Source organism: Helianthus annuus, chromosome 2 (genome assembly GCF_002127325.2).
Source record: "Helianthus annuus cultivar XRQ/B chromosome 2, HanXRQr2.0-SUNRISE, whole genome shotgun sequence".
Lineage (NCBI taxonomy): Eukaryota > Viridiplantae > Streptophyta > Magnoliopsida > Asterales > Asteraceae > Helianthus > Helianthus annuus.
The window spans coordinates 131,718,417-131,741,589 of NC_035434.2; the positions used below are offsets into that span (position 1 = coordinate 131,718,417).

The 23,173-nt window shown below is 37.1% G+C and overlaps 2 protein-coding genes across 5 annotated transcripts; both read left to right on the plus strand.

Moving 5' to 3' along the window:
* The first annotated feature begins 12,117 nt into the window (after positions 1 to 12,117).
* Positions 12,118 to 22,044, plus strand: LOC110922177. Of its 4 annotated transcripts, none has more exons than XM_035983469.1 (9): positions 12,118 to 12,349; positions 19,589 to 19,718; positions 19,796 to 20,084; positions 20,235 to 20,319; positions 20,387 to 20,605; positions 20,680 to 20,809; positions 21,093 to 21,247; positions 21,321 to 21,700; positions 21,787 to 22,044. In XM_035983469.1, the coding sequence occupies exons 2-9, from the start codon at positions 19,590 to 19,592 to the stop codon at positions 21,822 to 21,824; spliced, it is 1,425 nt and encodes a 474-aa protein (XP_035839362.1). In that variant the 5' UTR covers positions 12,118 to 12,349; position 19,589; the 3' UTR covers positions 21,825 to 22,044. The 4 variants fall into 4 exon arrangements, with proteins under 4 accessions (XP_035839362.1, XP_022022182.1, XP_035839360.1 ...); XM_022166490.2 differs by having other exon boundaries at positions 12,119 to 12,349; positions 21,784 to 22,044; XM_035983467.1 differs by having other exon boundaries at positions 12,119 to 12,325; positions 21,784 to 22,044.
* Positions 14,751 to 19,269, plus strand: LOC110896032. The gene is made up of 3 exons (XM_022143449.1): positions 14,751 to 16,377; positions 16,419 to 18,895; positions 19,186 to 19,269. Exons 1-3 carry the CDS (start codon positions 14,751 to 14,753, stop codon positions 19,267 to 19,269), a joined length of 4,188 nt encoding a protein of 1,395 aa, XP_021999141.1.
* Positions 22,045 to 23,173: the final 1,129 nt, after the last annotated feature.

Here is a 23,173-nt window from a genome sequence, read left to right on the forward strand (position 1 = left end):
TAATTATGTAACTAGATCCTAACTATTAGTTGGAAACCAACCAAATACCCCCCCCCCTAACCGAGTTCGACCCTCATGGGGGACACCCCTTGTCCTTTGTTTATTATTTTAATTACTTTGCCTAATATCTAGTTAACACAAGGACCCTTGTCCTTTGTTTATTATTTTAATTACTTTGCCTAATATCTAGTTAACACAAGGACCTTCAGACAATGAAGCAAGGTTTGTCTATAAGTATATGATCATAACCATCATTCTTTCACTAACATACATTACACAATATCTCTCTCTCTTCCCTCTCCTTGATTCTCGGCCGACCACCATAGCACCACCACAACCATTTTTCGATTTCCATCTTCCAATTCCAAGTATATACAAGGGCTAAGGATTGCGTATAAGGAAGCTCGGTGCACTCGGATTGTCAAGGACCTCGCTACATTGCTTTTATCCACTCGATTTCTGACTAGTTTCTTCCCTAGCCTTGAGCTAGTAGTAAGTGACTCTAAACGACTTCTTGATCTATTCTAGAGTGGTTAAAATGAACTTTGTCGGTTAAAAATCATGAACATACAAGATGACATACTAAAAGTTTACAAAAATGATAAATATGTTGGATAAAAGCTATAGAGTTGTGTAAAACTTGTAAGACTTGTTTTATTGTGATTATTTAGTGTTGATCTATGTTAGTAGTAGCTCGGATCGTCATCTAACCCGGCTAGGTCATGTCCATGAAACGTGACCTAGAACATGTTAGATGTGAAAGAGGTTAAATGACGAACACTACTACATATCAAGCATGAACTTGTGTAAGGCCAATATTTCTTATGAAATAGACTTGTAAACTAGTAGATCTACGAATCTACAAGTGGTATTTTCAAAGGACCAAGCGTCAAAAGAAATCATACTTTCTAAACCAGGTTTTACATGAACAAGAGTGATTTTTAAACACACAAGTGTGTAGACACTTGTGTAACATAAAGTTTTGGAACAAGAACTATTTTTGTAGTATTTGACAAGAAGTTGTAAAGATGTAACTTCTTTAAAAACGAGACTTTTAAGAAACCGAGTTGATTTATACAAAGACCCACTAAAAGTAATGGAAAGTTACTACATATTTTAGATAAACCACAAGTTCATGTATTTTTGCGATTTACACCTATTTTGACTAGTTTGATGGTTTGAATATTGTTGATTGTTGATTGAAAAAATTGTTGGTTTGAATTTTAAAAGAAAATAATACGCTTGAAAGCGTGGCCACCTCCAGTTACAGGGGAAACTCTGGCGAAATTTTTCCAAAAACCTAACACTTGGAAATATTTTCACCACAAGTGTTATAAATACATTTCTAACTTGTTTTCAAAAATGTAAATTCCGCCACGATTTTTATTACAAAATTTCAAAGTGTTGGAGGTGGGATTTTCACAAAATAAAACTTGATAAATATATATTTAGTATATATTTTTCATAACAACACTTGTGAGATTTTTATGATTATTTTGTGAACTATACAAATATTATTTTTAGGGTAAAAATAATATTACCGAATAATAACGATTCCAAAATAATACGAACACCTTCACAATAAATATTAAGTTACAACGGTATTATTAATACCACCCTATCTTTATCCGTAACTTACGTATTTTCGAAAAATACTAATTGAATGCGTAATTTGTTAAAAGTGTCATTTTGGAAAACTATAAGGATTAAAATATAATATTTTTGGGAAAAATATTTATATTTTGGAAGTAAAGTATTTCGGATAAATGGAATAAAATATATTTTTAAGTGAGACTTAATAATATATTTCGAAGATTTACAAACGCACATGTATTAAAGCCCCCATCCTTGGGAAGGAACGTATTTACCAAATAATTACTAAGTGTAATTACGAAATAGCTGTCTAACTATTTCCCAAAGACAATAAACCTTAAAGTAAGGCACGGCCGTCCGTCTAATAGAAGTTAGTACGTGTAGGTCGACGCTCAGCAGATTGACCAGGAGATTTTCTTGTTAGAGACGCACCACTGTGAGTTCATGTCCCCCTTTTCTCTTAACTGTTTTCAGTTTTCTAAACTGCCGGGGTGAAATACATGTTACTATGATTTCAAGTACTTTTTACATGGTATGGTTAGCGTAAGGAGGGTTATTATTTAGATCATGTGAGTGGGTAGGCGCAACTTGAGGCCATTAATCCTCATAGTAGGACCGAGGGACAGTAGCGGTAGATCTATCTAGGTGTAGCGAGCCCAGCCCCAGGCCCAGCGTAACGGACCTCGGGGTGACTTTGTACCCAACGCAAAATATGCTAGGTTTGAGTCTTCCTACTTGCACTTCACACATATCAATGGCCTTGCAAACCATTGGTGATCTCTTTTTCCTTATTTGCTACATACCAGGATTTTATTCTTACAAAGGTTTTACTTACTCACTACACATGAACTTGCTCAACAATTTTTTGTTGATTTTTCCAACTTACATGTATTTCAAGTAATTAAGGATCTGGCATGGTATGCTACGTTTTTCATGCTGCATAAGAGAAATAAGGTCATCCAAGTTTAGGGGTCGTGGCTCTTACCTGGACGAGCCACAATTCTTAAACTACGTCTGCTTTATGTTTGTGGTTATAAATTCTGAACAATGTTTTTATGTTATTAGGTTGTAATCTCCGTTGCATGTGTCAGCACTTTAAAACAATGTCGTGGTACTTTTATTTCGAAACTTAAATCAATGGATGATCTGCATGGTTTTACTTTCATATAGCTCTGTTGTGATTAAGCTATGGTATTAAGAAGTCACACCAAATTAACCCACGCTTCCGCAAAGCCAGGGTGTGACAGTCAGGCTATCATCAATTGAAGGTTAAAGATGAAGATGTACACAAGACTGCATTTAGGACTCGTTATTGTCATTACGAGTTCCTAGTGATGCCTTTTAGGCTCACTAATGCACCTGTCGCATTCATGGATCTCATGAATCGCGTCTGCAAGCCTTACTTGGATAAATTCGTCATCGTCTTCATCAATGACATTCTCATATACTCAAAGAGTCAAGCTGACCATGAGAAGCATCTCCGTTGCATTCTTAAGCTTCTTCAACAAGAAAAGCTCTATGCCAAATTTTCAAAGTGTGAATTCTGGCTTCGTGAAGTCCAAATCCTTGGACATGTTGTTCGTAAGCGTGGTATCCAAGTAGATCCCGCTAAAATTGAAGCCATTATGAATTGGCAAGAGCCAAAGACGCCTACGGAGATTCATAGCTTTCTAGGATTGGCAGGATACTACAGGCGATTTATTGAAAACTTCTCAAGAATTGCAGCACCCCTGACTTTACTCACCCGCAAGAATAGCAAGTTTAACTGGGGGCCTAAGCAGCAAGAATCTTTCGATATTCTAAAGCAGAAGTTGAGCAATGCTCCTGTTCTAACATTGCCTGATGGAATTGATGAATTTGTGGTATATTGTGATGCATCACACACCAGGATGGGATGTGTGCTTATGCAGAAAGGCAAAGTTATTGCCTATGCTTCACGTTAGTTAAAGGTGCACAAGAAGAACTACACCACCCATGACTTGGAGTTAGGTGCCGTTGTATTCGCACTAAAACTGTGGAGGCATTATTTGTATGGAACCAAGTGTGTGATCTATTCTGATCACAAGATCCTTCAACATCTGTTCAATCAGAAGGACTTGAACATGGGGCAGCGACGATGGATGGAAACTTTAAATGATTATGACTGTGAGATAAGATACCATCCTGGCAAGGCAAATGTAGTCGCTGATGCCTTAAGTAGAAAGGAGAGAGTGAAGCCTATAAGAATCAATGCCAAGAGCATTGAGTTAAAGAATAGTATGAATGAAAGGTTATTAGCTGCGCAGAAGGAAGCTGTGCTAGAAACTAACTACCCTGATGAAAAGCTAGGAGTAACTGAAGAACAGTTATCCTATGGTAAGGACGGAATCCTTAGGTTAAATGGACGAATATGGGTTCCAGTATATGGAGGACTTCAGGATGTTATCCTCCAGGAAGCCCACAGTTCTAAATATTCTGTTCATCCTGTAGCTGATAAGATGTACCAGGATCTGAAGGCAAATTATTGGTGGATAGGCTTGAAGAAGTCTATAGCTACCTATGTAGCCAAATGCTTGACGTGCGCACAAGTCAAAGCTGAACACCAAAAGCCGTCAGGTTTGCTGCAACAACCTGAACTTCCCTCCTGGAAGTGGGAAATGGTGACAATGGATTTTATCACCAAGTTGCCAAAGACAAAGAAAGGAAATGATACTATCTGGGTGATAGTAGATAGACTGACTAAGTCAGCACATTTTCTGCCCATCAAGGAGACTCATAGCTCCGACATATTAGCCCAATTGTACGTAGATAAGATTGTATCTCTGCATGGCGTACCAGTGGCTATTATCTCTGATAGAGATACGAGATACACATCACATTTTTGAAAAAGTTTCCAACAGTCTTTGGGCACGCGCTTAAATTTTAGTACGGCTTACCATCCTTAGACGGACGGACAGAGTGAGCGTACGATCCAAACTTTGGAAGACATGCTTCGTGCATGTGTGATTGACTTCGGTGGTAGTTGGGATAACCACCTTCCATTGATCGAGTTCTCCTATAACAATAGCTACCATACAAGCATTCAGGCAGCACCTTTTGAGGCATTATATGGTAGGAAGTGCAGAACGCCTATTTGTTGGGCAGAAGTAGGAGAAGCTCAGTTATCAGGACCAGATATAGTCCTTGAAACAACGGACAAGATTGTCCAAATTCGTGACCACCTGAAAGCTGCCAGAGATAGGCAGAAAAGTTATGCTGATAAAAGGCGAAAACCTCTAAAGTTTGAGGTTGGTGATAAGGTTTTACTTAAAGTATCACCCTGGAAGGGAGTGATGCGATTTGGAAAGAAATGTAAGTTAAGCCTGAGGTATATAGGACCATTCGAGATCATCGAATGTGTAGGAACAGTGGCTTATAAGTTAAACTTACCTGAAGAGCTCAGTGGTATTCATAATGTATTCCACATCTGCAATCTGAAGAAATGTCTGGCTGATGAATCGCTAGTCATACCACATACGGATGTGCATATAGATGAGAGCTTGAAATTTGTGGAAAAACCTTTGTCGATTAAGGATCAACAGGTAAAGAAGCTTCGAAGGAAGCATGTGCCAATTGTCAAGGTTAAATGGGATGCCCGCAGAGGTCCCGAGTATACGTGGGAGGTAGAATCCACAATGAAAGAAAAGTACCCTCATTTATTTCAGTAAATCTCGAGGTCGAGATTTCTTTTAAGGGGGTGAGGTTGTAACACCTCGAAAATTCATGTCCAATAATGTATCGACACGTGTCATGAGCTTAAACATGTAAAAGATTACTTTAGAGGGACTAAAGTTGACAAACAAAGAAACTATGTGAATAAAAGGGTTCAAAATGTCAACAATGGATAAATATATCTTTCAATAGCCCTACATGATGTCTATACCCTTAAACGAATAAATTATGGATCATACGAAGCTAATTGTGAAAGAAAGTGAGAGATTACAAACTACATGGGGTTAATTGTGTCAACATGTTCAAAGTATACCTCTGAGTGACCTTTTAGCAAACCCGAAGCATTGTAACGAATAATTATACTCACTAGAATAAGTGATAAAAAATTTCACAAGGTTTTGATAAAGTATGAGAAAGTTATGACAATATTCGTGTACGAGGGGTTAAAAACATCAACGTTGAAATCTAGGGCCTTTCGGGTGATCGCAAAGTTAACCGAGGACTTAACGAAGTTTGGTTAAGTTTTAAGGTCCTTAAAAATCAAGTTAGAGGGCTGAAAATGCAAATTTGGAAGTTAAAACCACGTTTGGAAGGACCAGGGACCTAAAGTGCAAAACTTGAAACTTGTTTGGCTGGTTCTGGGGAGCCATACCGGCCGCGTAAGCCCCTAAGGGATTCTTATGTGGGCCGCGTGGGCCTGCCAGCGACAGAAAACATAGGCAGCTGCCTGTTAAAGCTGTTAAACCGACTTAAAACCTTGTTTTTACATACCAGGGACTCCTCCACTGGTATTTTGTAGGTTCCTATCCCGTGTGGATCGTAACGAGATTGATAATCAACCAAGGGTGCGGAATCCCCTTGATCAATCGAACAAACAGAAACAAGAAAATCAAGATGACGAACACGAAACAATCACTTTCAATCCGGTCTTCTATTGATTATCCAACACAAGGTTTACAATCAATTAAAGACCTTCACAAGAAATCTCTCAGCCACTATCTGTAGATTTCTCAAACTCTCTCAACTGACTACTAACTGGCTAACCTAAACCCTAATGCCAAGCCTTGTTTATATAGGACAAGGTTTGCATATGGGCTTTGGTCTGGGCTAGGCCATTCTCCAAGCCCATTACACAGAAATAACTCCCTAACCAATATGCTAAACCCAATACAAAATATCCAAAGACTAATTAAACAAACTATTAAGCTGTTGTCACAAAACATGCACTAACAAACTCCCCCTTGACAATAGCTTCATAGTGTAACTTTGTCTTCAAACATTTTGCAGTCTTTTGGTCTTTGGATAGCGTCAGTTACACAGTTTCTGACATCAACAAACTCCCCCTTAGCTGATGCTTCCAATCTACAAAACTTTCATTCGTTGTAGATCAGCGAACTAGCAATCTTTGGTTAAGCAAGTAAACTCCAACTCTTCATATCTCTTTCTTTTTCTGCAATGTAGTAGAAGGATCCTACCATGCATCTTCACACGTTCTTCACTTCACTCTTAATCTGCACTTTACTTGTATTCTGCACTTCATTTTGATAATTGCATCAATCTGTTTAGAAACACAAGCAAGTATCTCGAAAAACCATTAGCCTTTTTCACATTTAAAGATAAACCAATATTTTATCTTAGATTGCAAAAACAACTATCTGTCATTTCAAAATGGGAGATCTTTTAAAAAAGGAAAATGTTTTTGATATTTTTGATATTTTTCAACATAAACTAAACAAACTAAACTAAACTCAAAAATATTTACAATACTTCTTTTTGTGAGAATCATGTGCAAGAAGATCATATCAACAAAATCAAACTGTTTCACACTATTAGATGATTCTATATTTAATTTTTTCATGAAAAGCAGTTCAAGACGATTACCAGTATGTTTGTCCACTTAAACAAAATGCATGAACATTTCAAGTACCATTACCGTATGATACGTTAAGGTAATTTTATTTACTGATATACTAGTGTGTCCCACTTCAGGATATACCCCCGCGATCAAGGTATGCACAAAAATTCATCGTAGTAGGTGAGTATACTGAATTCATCCGTTTTATTTTTCAACGATATATAATTGGTGAACAGGTCAGTACTTCTGTACAGCAGAGAGACCAAAATATCTTATCGAGGGCTAAGACAAATACCATTTTTTGGTACGATTTATGCATTTTGCAATTTTTGAATGACTCTCTATGAGAGCTTCTTCATTTTCAAGGTTTTGGCATTTTTAGCTCTTTTAAGATATCCTGGGTGTGTCTAGGTCAGCATGTATCTGGATGCAGTAGAAGGACACCCCTGATATCCCCAGATGAAATAACAGTATAAAGACCCAAAACTTCAGATTTTGGCAATCTATCAACGCAAGAATTAAGGTCATTAAACCATACACCACTGATGTGTTCCCCACTCATATTCAGTTCAGTTAAGTTTATATCACATTGGTAAGTTGATTATTTCATGCTTTTTGCCTACTAGTACGTTGATGCGTGTCAGTGTATATATGTTTTTAGATATATATTTAAGCCCTTTTTACACTTTTAGCCAAGTTTTAAATTTATAAAACACGATATTCACTAACACTAAACACACATATGGGCAAGTGCACCCATCGTGGACGTAGTATAGTGTTGGTAAGATACCGAGGTCGTCCAAGGACACAAGAGCTTTTAATACCGGTTTATCCTCAACGTCTAATCAAATCAAAAAGGTTAGAAAAATGTTTTAAACTAAGAAAAATAAAAACTAACTAAATGCTGAAAAATAAAAAATAAAATAAAAAACAGATAGACAAGATGAATCACTTGGATCCGACACGTGTATTAGTATAACCTTTGATTATTTTCGCACTTTTGCACTTGTTTAAGAGATTATCTTAGTTATTGTAGTAGGCCCCTCTTTTGAAGGTGACGTTACCCTCAACCCAGTAGTTTGAGTCAGCAAGGATACAATCCTAAAGGGTCGGATTATTGAAAGATAATGAATTAAGTTATTAATGCAAATTGTGGTAGGCCCCGCTTTTGGCGGTGACGTTACCCTCGGCTAAGTAGTCTGAGTCAGCAGGGATACAGTCCTAAATAGCCGGGTTATAGTATTAATAGTAGTTAACTTATGAGGGGGTCAAAGAGTTTGGATCCCCGCCATCCAATACCTATGGGCATTGAAGGAGATCCTACTAAATTTGACCCAGGTCCCAAGCAGGACCTCTAAACGCTGAACAAGGGCAAGACCCTTACCAAACCGTTCCCTTAACCCCCGACCAGGTAGCCAACATACCTCCATATAGACCGTGGAGATATGAATGGTGAAAATCTTTTATTTTATATAGACAGTAAAATAATGCCAAGACACCACGGACAAACGATAAGGAAAGATCACCTTCAACATAAGTAACTAGTTATTAAAGTCATTAATACAAAACCAAATAAAAAGTGCAAAAGATTAAAAATAAAAAGTATTATACTAAACACTTGTCTTCACCAAGTGATGTAAGAGACTTAGGCAAACATGGCCTTGATTGTCAAGAACTCTTACGATCAATCTTGGATCCCGAGACGACTCACACACTCTACGATGGACAATGGATGATGGTGGTGGATGATGGTGTTATGGTGGTGGTGGGTGGTGGATGAGGTGTGAGAGAGGTGGTGTGCCAAGGGATGAGAGAGAATGAAGCCAAGCTCCTCTATTTATAGGCTGAACAGAAGGCTGGACACGGCCCCGTGTCCGCTGGACACGGCCCCGTGCCCGCCTGACACTCTCTCTCCTCATTAATTGTAATTGCGAATTACAATTAATGCGCCTGCTGTACTTTCACCACGCCCTCGTGCTCGCTGGACACGGCCCCGTGGTGGGCAATGGAAGCTTCTACTGGTTTGTCTTTTCTGCTGCTTCCTGGGCACGCCCCCGTGTTCGCTGGACACGGGGCGTGTTCAGACTCTGTTTCTTCTCCTTTGCCTTGGGAGGTGCCGTTGAGGGTCCGGGCAATCCACTTTTGTTCCTTTTTCTTGTATTTATGGTAGAATTAGCTGTCTTTTTGCTTCTTTTGTGATTTTGAGCTCATTTCATCCTGAAAATACAAAAGGAAGACAAAAACACTCTTTTTCCAACATTAGTACTAAAAAAGGGTTAGTTTTATGCCTTAATTGATGTGATTTATATGTTGCATTTTACACACATCAACGTCGTATGATGAAGCTGCTATCACACTTAAGCAATTTTGGTTTAATTTCAGTGTGACAGTCTAACTTGCTGATGTACTATTATTTCTTCTTTTTCACACAATGATAACTCATTTTTGATTTTCTATTTTTTTAAGTTTTTCATTTTTCAATGTTTTTGGATTTTTAAAATTTTATAACTTACTCCCCCTAAACACACGCACTATCTAAACTCTTTTTGGCTTAGGGTGATTTCTCCCCTTAAATTTTTGTTTTTATGGAGTAAGTTTCAAAAACAGAAATTTAAACACAAACAGACTCCCCTTTTAAATCTGACAATAGTTTTTCACGGTTAAAGTTTGGAATAATAAAAAACAATCACAGAAGTAAATAGTTCGTTACCCATGTTAACCGACTATTCACCTCAGTTGCTTTATAGGAATAATCACTGTCGAACACATCAACAGTCCTTCTTGGTCATCCTGCATTCACTCAACAACTCAGTTAGACTTAACAACCCAAACCTGACCGGTTTTGGGTTGACCATGTAAATCCACATAAGATGCTTCTATCCAATATCCATTACACCTTACTGGTGTCTTGGATGTTTTACCCGTTGTTGAACAAGATCGATAATTTCCACTAGGTCTTTGATTGCGAGAGTTCCAATAAACTCTCGGATTTTCTGACCTTTGAAAATTATTATCTTGATACCTTCTTCTCCCATTATTGTACCATGAATTTTGAAAAAAAATTTGGATGTTGTTGAACATTCGAGTTACTAAAACCCCTATGTTCGTTTCTTTGTTGAAAATTTCGATTACCAGCAGTTTGGTATCGATTTTGATATCCAAAATTTCTGTTTTGACTTTGAAACCGATTTGATTTACCATTATAATGACTAAATTGTCGAGAATTACTTCTTGGTCTATCAAATCGTTTCGAAGTTGAGGATTTTGATTGAGATTCAGGTTTCTTTGTTTGACAACTAGTTTTTACACTTTTGCTTGACCCAACCTGATTCCCATCCTTAACCTCATCAACTTTTTGTTTACCTTTCTTCAAAGGACAACAACTCGCCACATGCCCTTTGTTGTGACATTTAAAACAAGATCTCTTCTTATAACTTTTCTTTTTGTTTGATCCCTTTCTAAATGTTTTAACCTTTTTGTCTTCAGTATCCTCATCCACTTTATGAGGTGTACTGTTAGACCCAACAGATTCTTTCAAAGAGACTGGACTATTTGGCAAGTCCACAGCTATCGGATCCACTACTACTTGTGTAGTGGTTACAAAATCAGCTAGCTCATCTTCAGTTGGTAAAAATGAGTAGTCTTGATTTTCAGAAGATGAAGCTTTAGTATACCCCACCCCTGTTTTATCATTACTCCTTTTTAAACCTTTTTGAATTCGAGTCCTGACTAACGAAGAATTCCCAAAATTGTCTAACTTCCCCTGAAGTTCTACAATTTTGGCTTGTGCATCAGTCAATTCTGTGAACTTTTCTGAAAACTCGTTAGTCTTTTCTTTCAGAGTTTCATGAGCCAAATCAATGATCTGTAACAGTTCATTGACTTTGTTTGTTAAACTGCTGATTTCCTGTTCATTTGATTTGAGTTTATCTAAACAATTTGACTCTCTTTTAATCAAAAGAACATTTAACTCTTTTCAGTTTTCCAAATCAACTAACAAAGTTTTGTTTTGTTCCGATAGGCTGTTAACTTTACCCTGTAGTTCAGTGCAATTAAGACATGTATGACTTACAGATTTTGATGATACCTTCACTTCTGATGTATGTCCATTCAGATCATTCAAGCCCTTTGAAACTTCTGCATGTTTCTTCTCAACATTCTCCTCATCTGCTTTCTTCTTTTCTTCTACACTTTGTCTAGATGAACTCTGGTAACGTTTTTCTAAAGCTTCCCACAGCTCATAAGAAGTCCCACAGTGCTTGATAGTATGTTTAATTCCCTCAGGCAAGGACATCTTGATCACTGCTAAAGCTTTCTTCTCAGCATTTACCATGAGTTTCTCAGATTCATCCATCAACTCATAAGAAATCACTTTAACTCTTCCGTCAACTCGTCGTGTGGCAGCAATGTACCCATCGATCATACAATTCCACATTCTCGTATCTTCACTTTTCACAAATGCCTTAAACTCCTCTTTCCAGATAGTATATTCTTTGACGTTTTTCAGCTTTGGCCAATTCTTGACTTTCTCACCAACATTGTCCACTTTAACCATCTTTAAACACGTTTTACCGTAATCGTACTGATAAAATCGTACAAAAATTCCGCTGACTCAATCCCTTTGCAACACACACGAACCAGCTTCCGAACCGCACCTCAAATCCTGTCAAACTTTTTAACACACCAAACAAATCTTTTTTTTTAATTTATTTTTAAAACCTTTTTATTTATTTATTTATTTTTTTTTTAATTTTAGTAAAACTTTTTATTAATATTATTATTATTATTATTATTATTATTATTATTATACATATTATCTATATGAATACAAAGTTATGATGAACAGTATAATTATAAATGGGCTTTTAAGCTTTTATAGGGCTTCATTTTCCTTTACCAACAACCTCATTTTTCACCTGATATATAAGCCACGGCCCAAAAAAAAAAGGTTTTATTACTTTTGTGTTGTTATGTCCCTACTGCTGCCGCGTGTACATGTTTCCCAGCTTTCTTTGTTTTCTCATTAATCTTCATCACACTTGCAATGCGTGCCAAGTAATGAAGCTGTCAATATCTAGCAAATATGATGCTGTTCATTTGTGTTTTCATTGAAGAAAAAGGAAGTTCCAATTGACACTGGTTTGGCGTTTGCAAGGGTTCTTCCATAGCTTTGCTGTTGTTCGATTGGTAGGGTTCTTCCACATATAACAGGTTTACTGCTATTGCTATTCAATTGGTCCTTTTATTTTGTTGTTTGTTTCTGATTGCTTACATTTGATTGGTCTCTTCTTTTATTTTCTTTCTTTGGTATATATTGAATTTCGAATTCTATTCATCGATTGGCAGCTACATGTTGGAGATATGTTAAGAATTGTTTGCTTGGAATTGGAAATAAATGATTTACATGTTAAGTGAGGCTTAGGAGTTGGAATTTTAAAACTTAGAAGTTGTTTATTTAAATTTTATGAAACTAGGGTTTAAGTTGTTTCTTTCTTAAACAGCCATAGTAGAAGTTATTATGAAATTGGTATTTATGCTCCACTTACTTGGTTAGTATAGGATGAAATTCTCTGTTTGATTAAAAAATGAAAGTTGATTCAGTGACCATAAGAGTAGAGGGGGCAATCTTCACTCAAAGCGTTCCGAGTGGGTCACTTTGGGTTGCTTTTTAAATTATATTGGTTGCTTTGGGTAAGATATTTTTACTCAATGGGTCAAAATGGGTCATTTAAAATTCGATCTCAAATATTTTTGAGTCAAAACGGGTCGACATATTCAAAGAAATGGATCAATGTGGGTTCGGATTGAGTTTCAGGTGGCCGGGATGAGTTTCGGATTGGAACGTTGTTGGTTCGGATCGGATTTTGGGTCGGCACGGGTTCCCGCACGGGATGGGTTTCGGGCCGACATGAGTTTTCGCATGGGACGAGTTTTGAGTGGGGACGGATTTTAGCACGAAACGGGTTTCAGGTTGTTTTTTTTTCTTTTGTTTGGGTCGCTTTTTCAGTTCGGTTTCTATTTTTTTTGTTTTTTCTTTCGTCTTCGCTGCTTTCGATTCAGTTTTTTGTTTCGTTTTTTATTCGGTTTTTTGCTCCGTTTTGGCCGGTTTCGAATCAGTTTTTTGTTTCGTTTTGGTTGTTTCGTTTCAGTTGTGCTTTCGGTTTCTTTTTTCGTTTTCGATACTTAGCATCAACGAAGTTTGAGTGGGGATATTATAGTATTTTGTTTTCGCCTTAAGCTAATTAATGTAACTGCACCTACACATACACTAATTTTATGATACCAAACACTAGAAAACTGATCATCTACAAGTTATTAACATAATTATAGAGATTGACTTTCAAATAAATTATAGAGCTTCACTTTCAAAACACATTGCCAAACACCCCTATAATCAGATCACTATAGGTAAAAGTAGACTTTTGTTTATATATTTAATTATATAGAATTAGTATTATATCTACTCAGTTTATCAAATTTTAATAAACTGCAATTGCATAAAAATACTAATACATTAACTTCTGCATCACCAGAACTCAAATCCGCAAATGGATTCCAAATACTTTATTAACAGTTTCATAATTTCAATACCAAAACTGAATTGGAAATTATTTCACCTGTATTTTTTCGATTACTTGGTGCAAATACAGAACTTATAGTTAGATAGGTTTATAAAAAACTTTATATATACACTGTGTATATATTACAACCGTGTTTGTTTAAATCATTACTTATATTCTGTTTCCACCTGAACCAGAATAATCTTCGACGGTGTGTCTCTGCGTATGCCTGGTTTTGATTTTTGTATCGACTTGACCAAAAGCTATATTTATTACGAAATCATGTTTTAGAAATGGGAAAAGAATGAACCCAACCTGCTTTGGCCCAAAACCCATTCGAACGGGACCCGATCTGACCCGAGCCCGTTTGAACGTGAATCCGTTCCAACCCGGACCCGCTCTGACCCGACTCAAAACAACCCTTTTTAAATTTGACCCATTTCGACCCTAACCCATTGTGACCCTAATCAGTTCTGGCCCGACCCCGCCGGTTTGCCTGTCCTATATAAGACTAAAGTGCAGTTTTTTAGTATCAAAATGCTATGAAACTTCCCAAAACTGATGAACTTTTGTTCTATTAAAGTGTTTATTTTTTATGCTTATTATAGTTTAGAATGTAAAGTAATAACAAAAAAAGTTAAGAATAGAAATTCATGATGTAATTAGTTTACTTGATGGCTATGCTCTAGACAGCCACCTCTTAAATATTGATTTTCTTTTGTTTTGTCAAAGTGTTTGTCTTTATGTTTATTTTAGTTTAGGATGTATGATAGACGAAATTCTAATTTTCGTTAGCATGATTTGATCACATTTTCAGTTAGAATTGGCGTTACACTTTTTTTGTTGTTCTTTTTCATCATTTGGATTTTGATTAGATTAGATTGTCTATATATTACTGTCTTCTATTTTTATTATCATTCCGAGTATTGAGATAAAAGTGCTCTTTTGTAAGTTGGTTCTCTCTGATTGGTTCGCAACATGATGTTTTTGTTCCTTTTATAGTCGAAGCTTTTTTCCATTTTAAGCCAACGTTTGCAAAATCAGGTTTGCATATGGCTGCACGTTCTTTGGATAGAAAACGAAAAGCTGTTGCACCTGAAAATTCTGGTGAGCAGTCTTTCTCAAATGAACCTGCTGATTTTGGTGTGCAAACAACTGGTCAGCTGGTAAGGCGATCAAGCATGTTGCGGGCTGCCGCCAATCAACGTTCTATACAATCTCTAACTTCTGTTCAGCCTGAAATGGAACAGTATGAGGGTCCATCAACATCATCATTTGCTTTGCAGTTGCCTGGCCCTTCATACGTTGATTTGGGAGATTGTATAAACGAATGTGAATACTGTGGCGCATTCTTCTGGTTCGAAGAGCGGCTGAAATCATCTCCACTTAAACAAAGACCTAGATATAACACGTGTTGCAAAGCAGGCAGTGTACGCATTCCTTTTCCAGTTGAGCCACCATCATGTATCAAAGAATTGTATTCTAGCTCGCAATTCATGGTAAACATACGTGCGTATAATTCCATGTTTTCCATGACATCATTTGGTGCCGACGTTGATGATACAATTAACCATTCTGCTGGTCCGTATGTTTTTAAGGTGTCTGGCCAAATTTCACATTGGATTGGCTCTTTATGCCCTTCAGCGGGTGAGAAACCTAGGTTCCTTCAAATGTATGTCTATGATACACTGCACGAAGTTGAAAATATACTTCGTTTTTTTAATAGTGATGATCAACATCGATTGTCCCCAGATGTTGTCTCACTTCTTACGCGTACATTAGCCGAAACCAATGAGTTTGTACGCCTTTTTAAGAGTGCGGCTGACCTTTGCTCGCAACAACAAGTACCTGAGTTTGCGATTACCCTTTATAACAGGTCTAAACAAAACATTTACGGGTTACCCGTTGCGGGTACTCTTGGTGCTATTGTACGAGACAATGACCCTTTAGCAAGTGATTATGATATCGTGGTACATAGTAAAGATGGCAGAGCAAAGCGTGTAAGCAAGTTGCATTCATCATATATGCCTCTTCAGTACCCGCTTCTTTTCCCTTATGCGGAACCAGGCTGGTCTCCAGAACTTCAATTGACTCTAAATTCTCGGGCTAAAGATCGAAACCTTACCATGAATATGTTTTACGCTTATCAGATCCACGATCGTAAGGATACATACACGTTGTTGTTAAATGCAGGTCGTCTCTTTCAACAATATTTGGTCGACGCATATGTGTGCATAGAGCAATGTCGGCTTGAATATATTCGTACCAATCAAAATAAATTCCGTTCTGAATTCTTGCGTGGTATCCACGATGCCTTCTCGAAAGGTGATACCGAGGGCCGTGAGGTTGGAAAAAGAATAATCCTACCGTCTTCTTTTACCGGTGGCCCTCGATATATGTATAAGCATTATCAAGATGCTCTTGCAATCTGTAGGGTACATGGTAACCCACAATATTTCATAACTTTTACATGTAGCGTCAAATGGCCAGAAATCAAGCGTTACTTGAATAGAATTGGTGGCGCAAACTCACAAGATAGACCGGACATTATTGCTAGAGTGTTTCAAATGAAGGTTGAAGCTTTACTCAAGTTTTTGAAGACACACGAGACATTTGGGAAAGTTGCAGCTGATATACTCCTAAACTTTGCTCTATTATTTAACATACATATTCCTTTTGGTTTCTTAGGTACTAACACCAATGACCTCTACTTTTTTCAGATTTATACACAATCGAATTCCAAAAAAGAGGCCTTCCACATTGTCATATGCTGCTTTGGGTTACGCCGGAATGCAAGATACAAACTGCAGAGGATGTTGATAACTTCATTAGCGCTGAAATTCCTAACCCGACAACAGATCCAGTTTTGTATCGAATAGTAACAGAATCTATGATGCATGGACCTTGCGGTTTGCCAAAAATGAATGCTCCCTGCATGATAGATGGTAAATGTTCTAAGTCATTCCCAAAAGCCTATGAACATGTTACTAGATTTGACGAGCAAGGTTACATCCACTACAAAAGATCGCTGAATGGCATTCAAGTAGATAAAGGCGGGGTACCACTTGACAATGGATATGTCGTTCCTTACAATAGAATTTTGTGTTTACGTTTCGAAGCCCACATTAATGTTGAATATTGTGGATGGAGTATGCTTATCAAGTATCTTTTCAAGTACATCTCCAAAGGGGCAGATCGTGTGCGTTATGCTGTCACAAGGACCGCTGAATCTTCAACACAATCTGACACTAATGTTGTTGAAAACATTAATGAGATCAATAATTTTGTTGATGGGAGATTTATATGTCCTCACGAGGCAGCATGGCGAATACTACAATTCCCAATCCACAACAGAAACCCACCAGTACAATTGTTGGCTGTACACCTCGAGCACATGCAGAATGTTACTTTTAAAGACAATCAAAAACTGCAACAAATACTAACCAATCCAGCAACAAGTAAGACAACCTTGACTGAATGGTTGAGAAATAATCAATTAGACCCTAGCGGTAGAGATCTGAGATACATTGACTATGTATCCAGATACAGGTGGGAACCTTCTGGAAAAGGGTGGATCCGAAGATTGTTAACAACAAATCCAACGATTGGGCGATTAGCATATATTCATCCTACATGTGGCGAACCTTTCTATTTGAGATTGTTGCTTGCCCACCAAACTGGTTGTTGCTCCTTTGAGGATATCCGAACAGTTTCCGGTGTCCTTTGTTCGACGTATCGTCTTGCTTGCGAAAAGTTGGGTTTGATTGGCAATGATAGAGAATGGGCATCAGCATTTATAGAAGCATCTAGCTGGGCTACTTCTGTAGAACTTAGGGCCCTGTTTGTTCACATGCTACTATATTGTGAGATATCAAATCCATTGGCATTGTGGCAAGAACATTGGGAACGAATGAGTGATGACATAATTCTCAATCTAAGGCAAGTTGCAGGAACATCAAACGCGCATTTTTGTGGTCCAAATTTGCAACAATACGTACTCTATGAGATAGAAATGCTTCTTAATTCAAACACAAGCTCCCGCTCCCTCGCGGAGTTTGGGCTTCCCATGCCTCCTGACACCATGGTCGCAGCCCTTAGAAACCGATTGCTTATGGAAGAAAGGTGTTATGATCTTGAGGCACTAGCTGCCCAGAATATTATTATGTTACGTGGTTTGAATGATCGGCAGCGAAAAATATATGACAAGGTTCTTAAATCTGTCAATGACAAAGTACAAGTGCTTTTATTTGTATATGGCCATGGCGGTACAGGTAAAACGTATTTGTGGACTGCTATTATTGCTGCTCTTAGATCGACTGGAAAGATTGTTTTGGCAGTAGCGGCATCTGGAATTGCATCACTATTATTGCCATCAGGAAGAACAGCCCATTCTCGATTCAAAATCCCGCTAGATTTAACTGATGACTCTCTGTGCAACATAAAAAAACACACGCAACTTGCGCAACTACTCTTAGAAACATCCCTTATAATTTGGGATGAAGCACCAATGAGCGATCGTCGATGCTTTGAATCTTTGGATAAAAGTCTCAGAGATGTTCTTGGAAACCAAGATAAACCATTTGGCGGAAAATCTGTTCTATTAGGAGGAGACTTCAGACAAACACTTCCAGTCAAACCAAAGGCTTCAAAAGCAGAAATCATAGCATCATCACTACCAAAGTCTTATTTGTGGGACAAATTTAGCATTCACATGTTGACAGAGAATATGCGCTTGTCGCAGTCCAATGCAACTGTCGCTGAAAAAGAAGCTATAACATCCTTCTCCAATTGGCTAATTGATGTTGGGGATGGTAAGATAGGTGCAGTTGACGAAGAATCACCATCCGACTCAAAATTCATTGACATACCTGCGCAATATCTTATCCAATCTGGAGAGAACGGGCTGCGAGAGTTAATAAGGTTCGTCTACGATGATAACCTGCTCGAATTTCCTACATCAATTACTTTGTCCGAAAGAGCCATAGTATGCCCGAGAAATGACACTGCTGATCAGATAAATGACATGATACTTGCGTCTTCCCCCGGAGAATGCTCAACGTACTTAAGTCTCGACTCCATGGTACCTCACTCCCAAAATGGAGGTGAAACGGATATGATGTACCCTCCTGAATATCTTAACTTATTGAACATCAATGGTATTCCCCCACATTGCCTAAAACTTAAAGTGAATGCCCCTGTAATTCTGTTACGCAATATCAATCAAAAATCTGGTTTGTGTAACGGTACTAGACTGTTAATTTCTAAGTTGTTACCTAGAGTTATAGAGGCACATGTAATTACAGGCACTGCTGTAGGACACCGTGTTTACATACCTAGAATCAGCTTTGTACACAATAGTAAAGACTTGCCCTTTGTCTTCACAAGACGACAATTTCCAATTAAAACATGTTATGCAATGACTATAAATAAAAGCCAAGGTCAATCATTAAAAAAAATTGCTGTGTACTTGCCTCAACCTGTGTTTAGTCATGGCCAACTATATGTTGCTCTGTCAAGAGCAACATCCCCAACGGGTCTCAAAGTCCTTATAGAACCTCAACAAAATTGTGAGGCAAAGAAAACAAAAAACATTGTGTACTCAGAGCTCCTAGGTGAAATTACAGCTGACGAGGTTATTACCCTACTTTACACACACACACACACACACTAAACAACCCTTTAGCTGCACTACTTATCTAATAGCGTTAGTGCCTTTAATACTTCTATTTACACTTACAAAAGTCAGAATTGTTAGCATGGATTTTACGCTATTAATATACATAAGAAATAACTTCAATATGTTCTTATACTTTAAGAATATGTTTCGTCTTATCCATCTACTAACCTCCAATATAGTGTGTTTAATGACGGTAATATCTTTCTTGAACAGAATGGCAATCATCAATGATTTCAGAATCGCATCAATCGTCCCCAGGGGTGATCCAGCACCAATAGAAGTCCGTGTTATAAGAAAGTGGAAGCGAAGTAATGACCTCTTCTACCTCATGATAGACAAATATGTATGTATGTACTCCTTTACACGCATTACTTACCCACTATCACCAATATAATAACATAACCTACTGTACATATACAGGGAGATGCAATACAGGCAACCGTCCCTTGGTTAGACAATGATTACTTTGAAAGGAAGATTAGTCTTTTTTCATGTTACTTGCTAGACGATTACATATGCAATGATGCACCTACATCACTAAAAGTTAATGCACACCCAGCAAGTATTCTCATGGGAACAACAACAACGATAACCTTGATACCTAGCTCAGAAACATTCCCAATGCATTACTTTAACTTTTGTCCATATGCTAACTTACATCTCCGGATCGACGACAACCTTACTGATGAAAAACCAAGTGTTCTCACAGGTATTACATTTGTTATATTAATAAATCAAACATTACTGAATGCATGCTCATTATAGATATGATAATCAACCAGGTTTCCATTCTAATTATTTTCATTCATGCTATGATATATTGACTTCTTAACGCTTAACAAAATACTTCATTCTACAGATTACATGGGCAAAATTGAAGACACCGTACCAGGTATCACTAAAAAGGGGAAGAATTATCTACGTGTGAAATTGACAGACATCAGGTACTTTTAGAGAATTTCTACTTCATAGTTTAGCCAAAATCAGAAACTAACTATAAAATCAATACAGTGGTCCAAACATTGATGTCACCCTATGGGAAGAGGTTCTACCACGTTTTGATAAGCAAGCAATGTTAAGCGCAGAAGAACCGATTGTCGTCGCATTCACATCGTTGAAGGTCACCATCTTCAAAGGTCACACATCAGACAAACTACAACTGTCGTCAACCCCAGCAACCCACATTTACTTCAACCCCGATGTAGAGAGTGCCATAGAAGCTCGAAACAGGTAAAGAACAAGACTCTTTGATTTACTCAGCTATAAATTTTTTGACAATTTAACATAGCAAATTACTTCTATAGGTTCAAAGAAAAAACACTACATCTACTAGCAGCAACCCCTGGCTACGAATCACAGGAACGCCATCTTCGCGCAGAAGACAGAAACAAAAGAACAATATCAGAGCTCTTAGAACACCAAAAAGAAAACCAGGTACATACATACCCGAAACTATCCACGTAATTGTTAACAAAGTTTGTAAATGTTGTTAATTACTTGATATTGGTAGCATATTACTCTAGGTCAATTATGCAATACTATCGGAAAAGCTAGCTGATGAATACTATTTACAAGTTCAGCATACTATTTAAAAAATACTTTATTTATCGTATTATCCTATAAGTTCCCTATATTCGTAAATGATCGCCAACAACTCTCTGCTACAAATTTCATTACCATTAAAATAATGATATGATCTGATAACTTTGTTATACAGGGGCAAACATTCAGTTGCCAAGCATCAGTGACAAGTTACATCAAAGGTCGACCATGGTACTACACAATGTGTCCACAGTGCCCAAGAAAAATATACCAAACAAAAAGAGGTTGGTCATGTGGTAGTCACCAAAACCTGCCAGAACCAAAATTCATGTAAGATGAAAAGAAATATAATTATACAATACAAAAAAAAACGCCAAATATCCTAATTAATAACTAACTGTAGGTACTGCGTGGCTGCAACAATCTCAGACAACACAGCTCCTACTATGGCAACATTTTTTGACGAGGCAACTGTTGGGTTAATCGGCATACAATGTAAAGACATGGTCCTGAAGCATGGATACACAGACCGTTATCAAACACCAGAACCCCTATATGAGGCCATTGGAAAAGACGTCACAATGCAGGTTCAGTATGCCCATTCAACAACTCCCAATCCCAACTCAAGTGTTCTCTCCGTCAACAAAGTCTACGACAGCAAGCTAAACATCACAGCAACACCACCTTCACCTACCCAACAAACAACACCTACTGCAGACAAAAAATTGGCCCTAGAATCAAATGAAAACAGACCTTCAGCTAAACGTCAACTATATCAATCAGGTATCCCATCCTATTCCAAGTATTAACTTAACGCCACTTTTAACAAAAACAACATTACTAATGACTGCCATCAAAATGCACAGAAGGCGTAAGCGACACCAAGAAACTCAGGTTCTCGGAATAGGCCACCAACAAATACCAGCCCAGCTAAAAGAACGCAACCAACTGCATCAGAATGCACTACGTTTTGTACATCTCAATTAACTGAAGTAGTTGTTGTAAATAAACTTATGATACGTTCGACAAAACCATGGGCTGCCTTTTGTATGTAGCAATCACGTTTGGTAACCATGGGCTGCCTTTTGTATGTAGCAATCATATTTTGTAACCAAACCTTGCAATCAGTTCCATCAAAAGCAACTTGCACCTCTAATCCACAACTAATTTCCTGCCGCGAAGCGCAGGTCAATCCATCTAGTTATACATATTAAAGGAAAGTCTTGATGAACAGTAATAACATAATTAAATAATTATTATAGTGTTTTTAGTAGTGTTTTAATTCTTTATTTTTTATTTAAATTTCAAACGTTCAATTCTTAAAATATTATTTATTTAAACTAAAAGATATTTTTATTTTATATATAAAGTAGAGGGACCATGAATAAAAAATAGCTTTTTAAAGTATGAAAAGTTTTGATGAACAGTAATAACATAATTAAATAATTATTATAGTGTTTTTAGTAGTGTTTTAATTCTTTATTTTTTATTTAAATTTCAAACGTTCAATTCTTAAAATATTATTTATTTAAACTAAATATGTTTATTTTAGTTTGTTATAATCTTTTAATTTAACTAAAAGATATTTTTATTTTATATATAAAGTAGAGGGACCATGAATAAAAAATAGCTTTTTAAAGTATTTGTTTTAAGTATTGTTCATTTAATATAATTTTTTTTAATAATTTGCGTACGTTAATTGTTTAAAAATAATCTAAATACGCATCTATGTATTTTTTCCAACATTCTGATATAAATCTTTTTAAAAATGGATTCCGTGTTGCTACCATACCGAAGAGAAAATCGACTGAACAACATAAGTGCCACTATTCATATTTATCGTTTTCGGTAAATCTTATTGAAAGTAGACACCGTGTCGCTGTTGTACCGAACGTAAAACCGAACAAACAACATCGATACTTGGTACCGGTATTTATATTTATATTTTTAGTTTCAATAAACTGATACTGTATCAATACTGTACTGTATTGTACCATATTGAGCCGGACCGAACAACATCGGTATTGGCACCGTGTTTGTTTTATGGTTTTCGGTCAATGTAGAGCAGATGTTGATTGTTATACCGAATGTATGTATTGTGTCGGTACGGAAATAAACCGAATCAATACCGATCGAGATCCCGCGGCGAAGCGCGAGGGAAATCGACTAGTTATTATTATTGACTAATGATTGCTTAATGATTAAATATTATATTATATTATTATTAACCAAAAAAACGAAAACCGTAACGCCTGT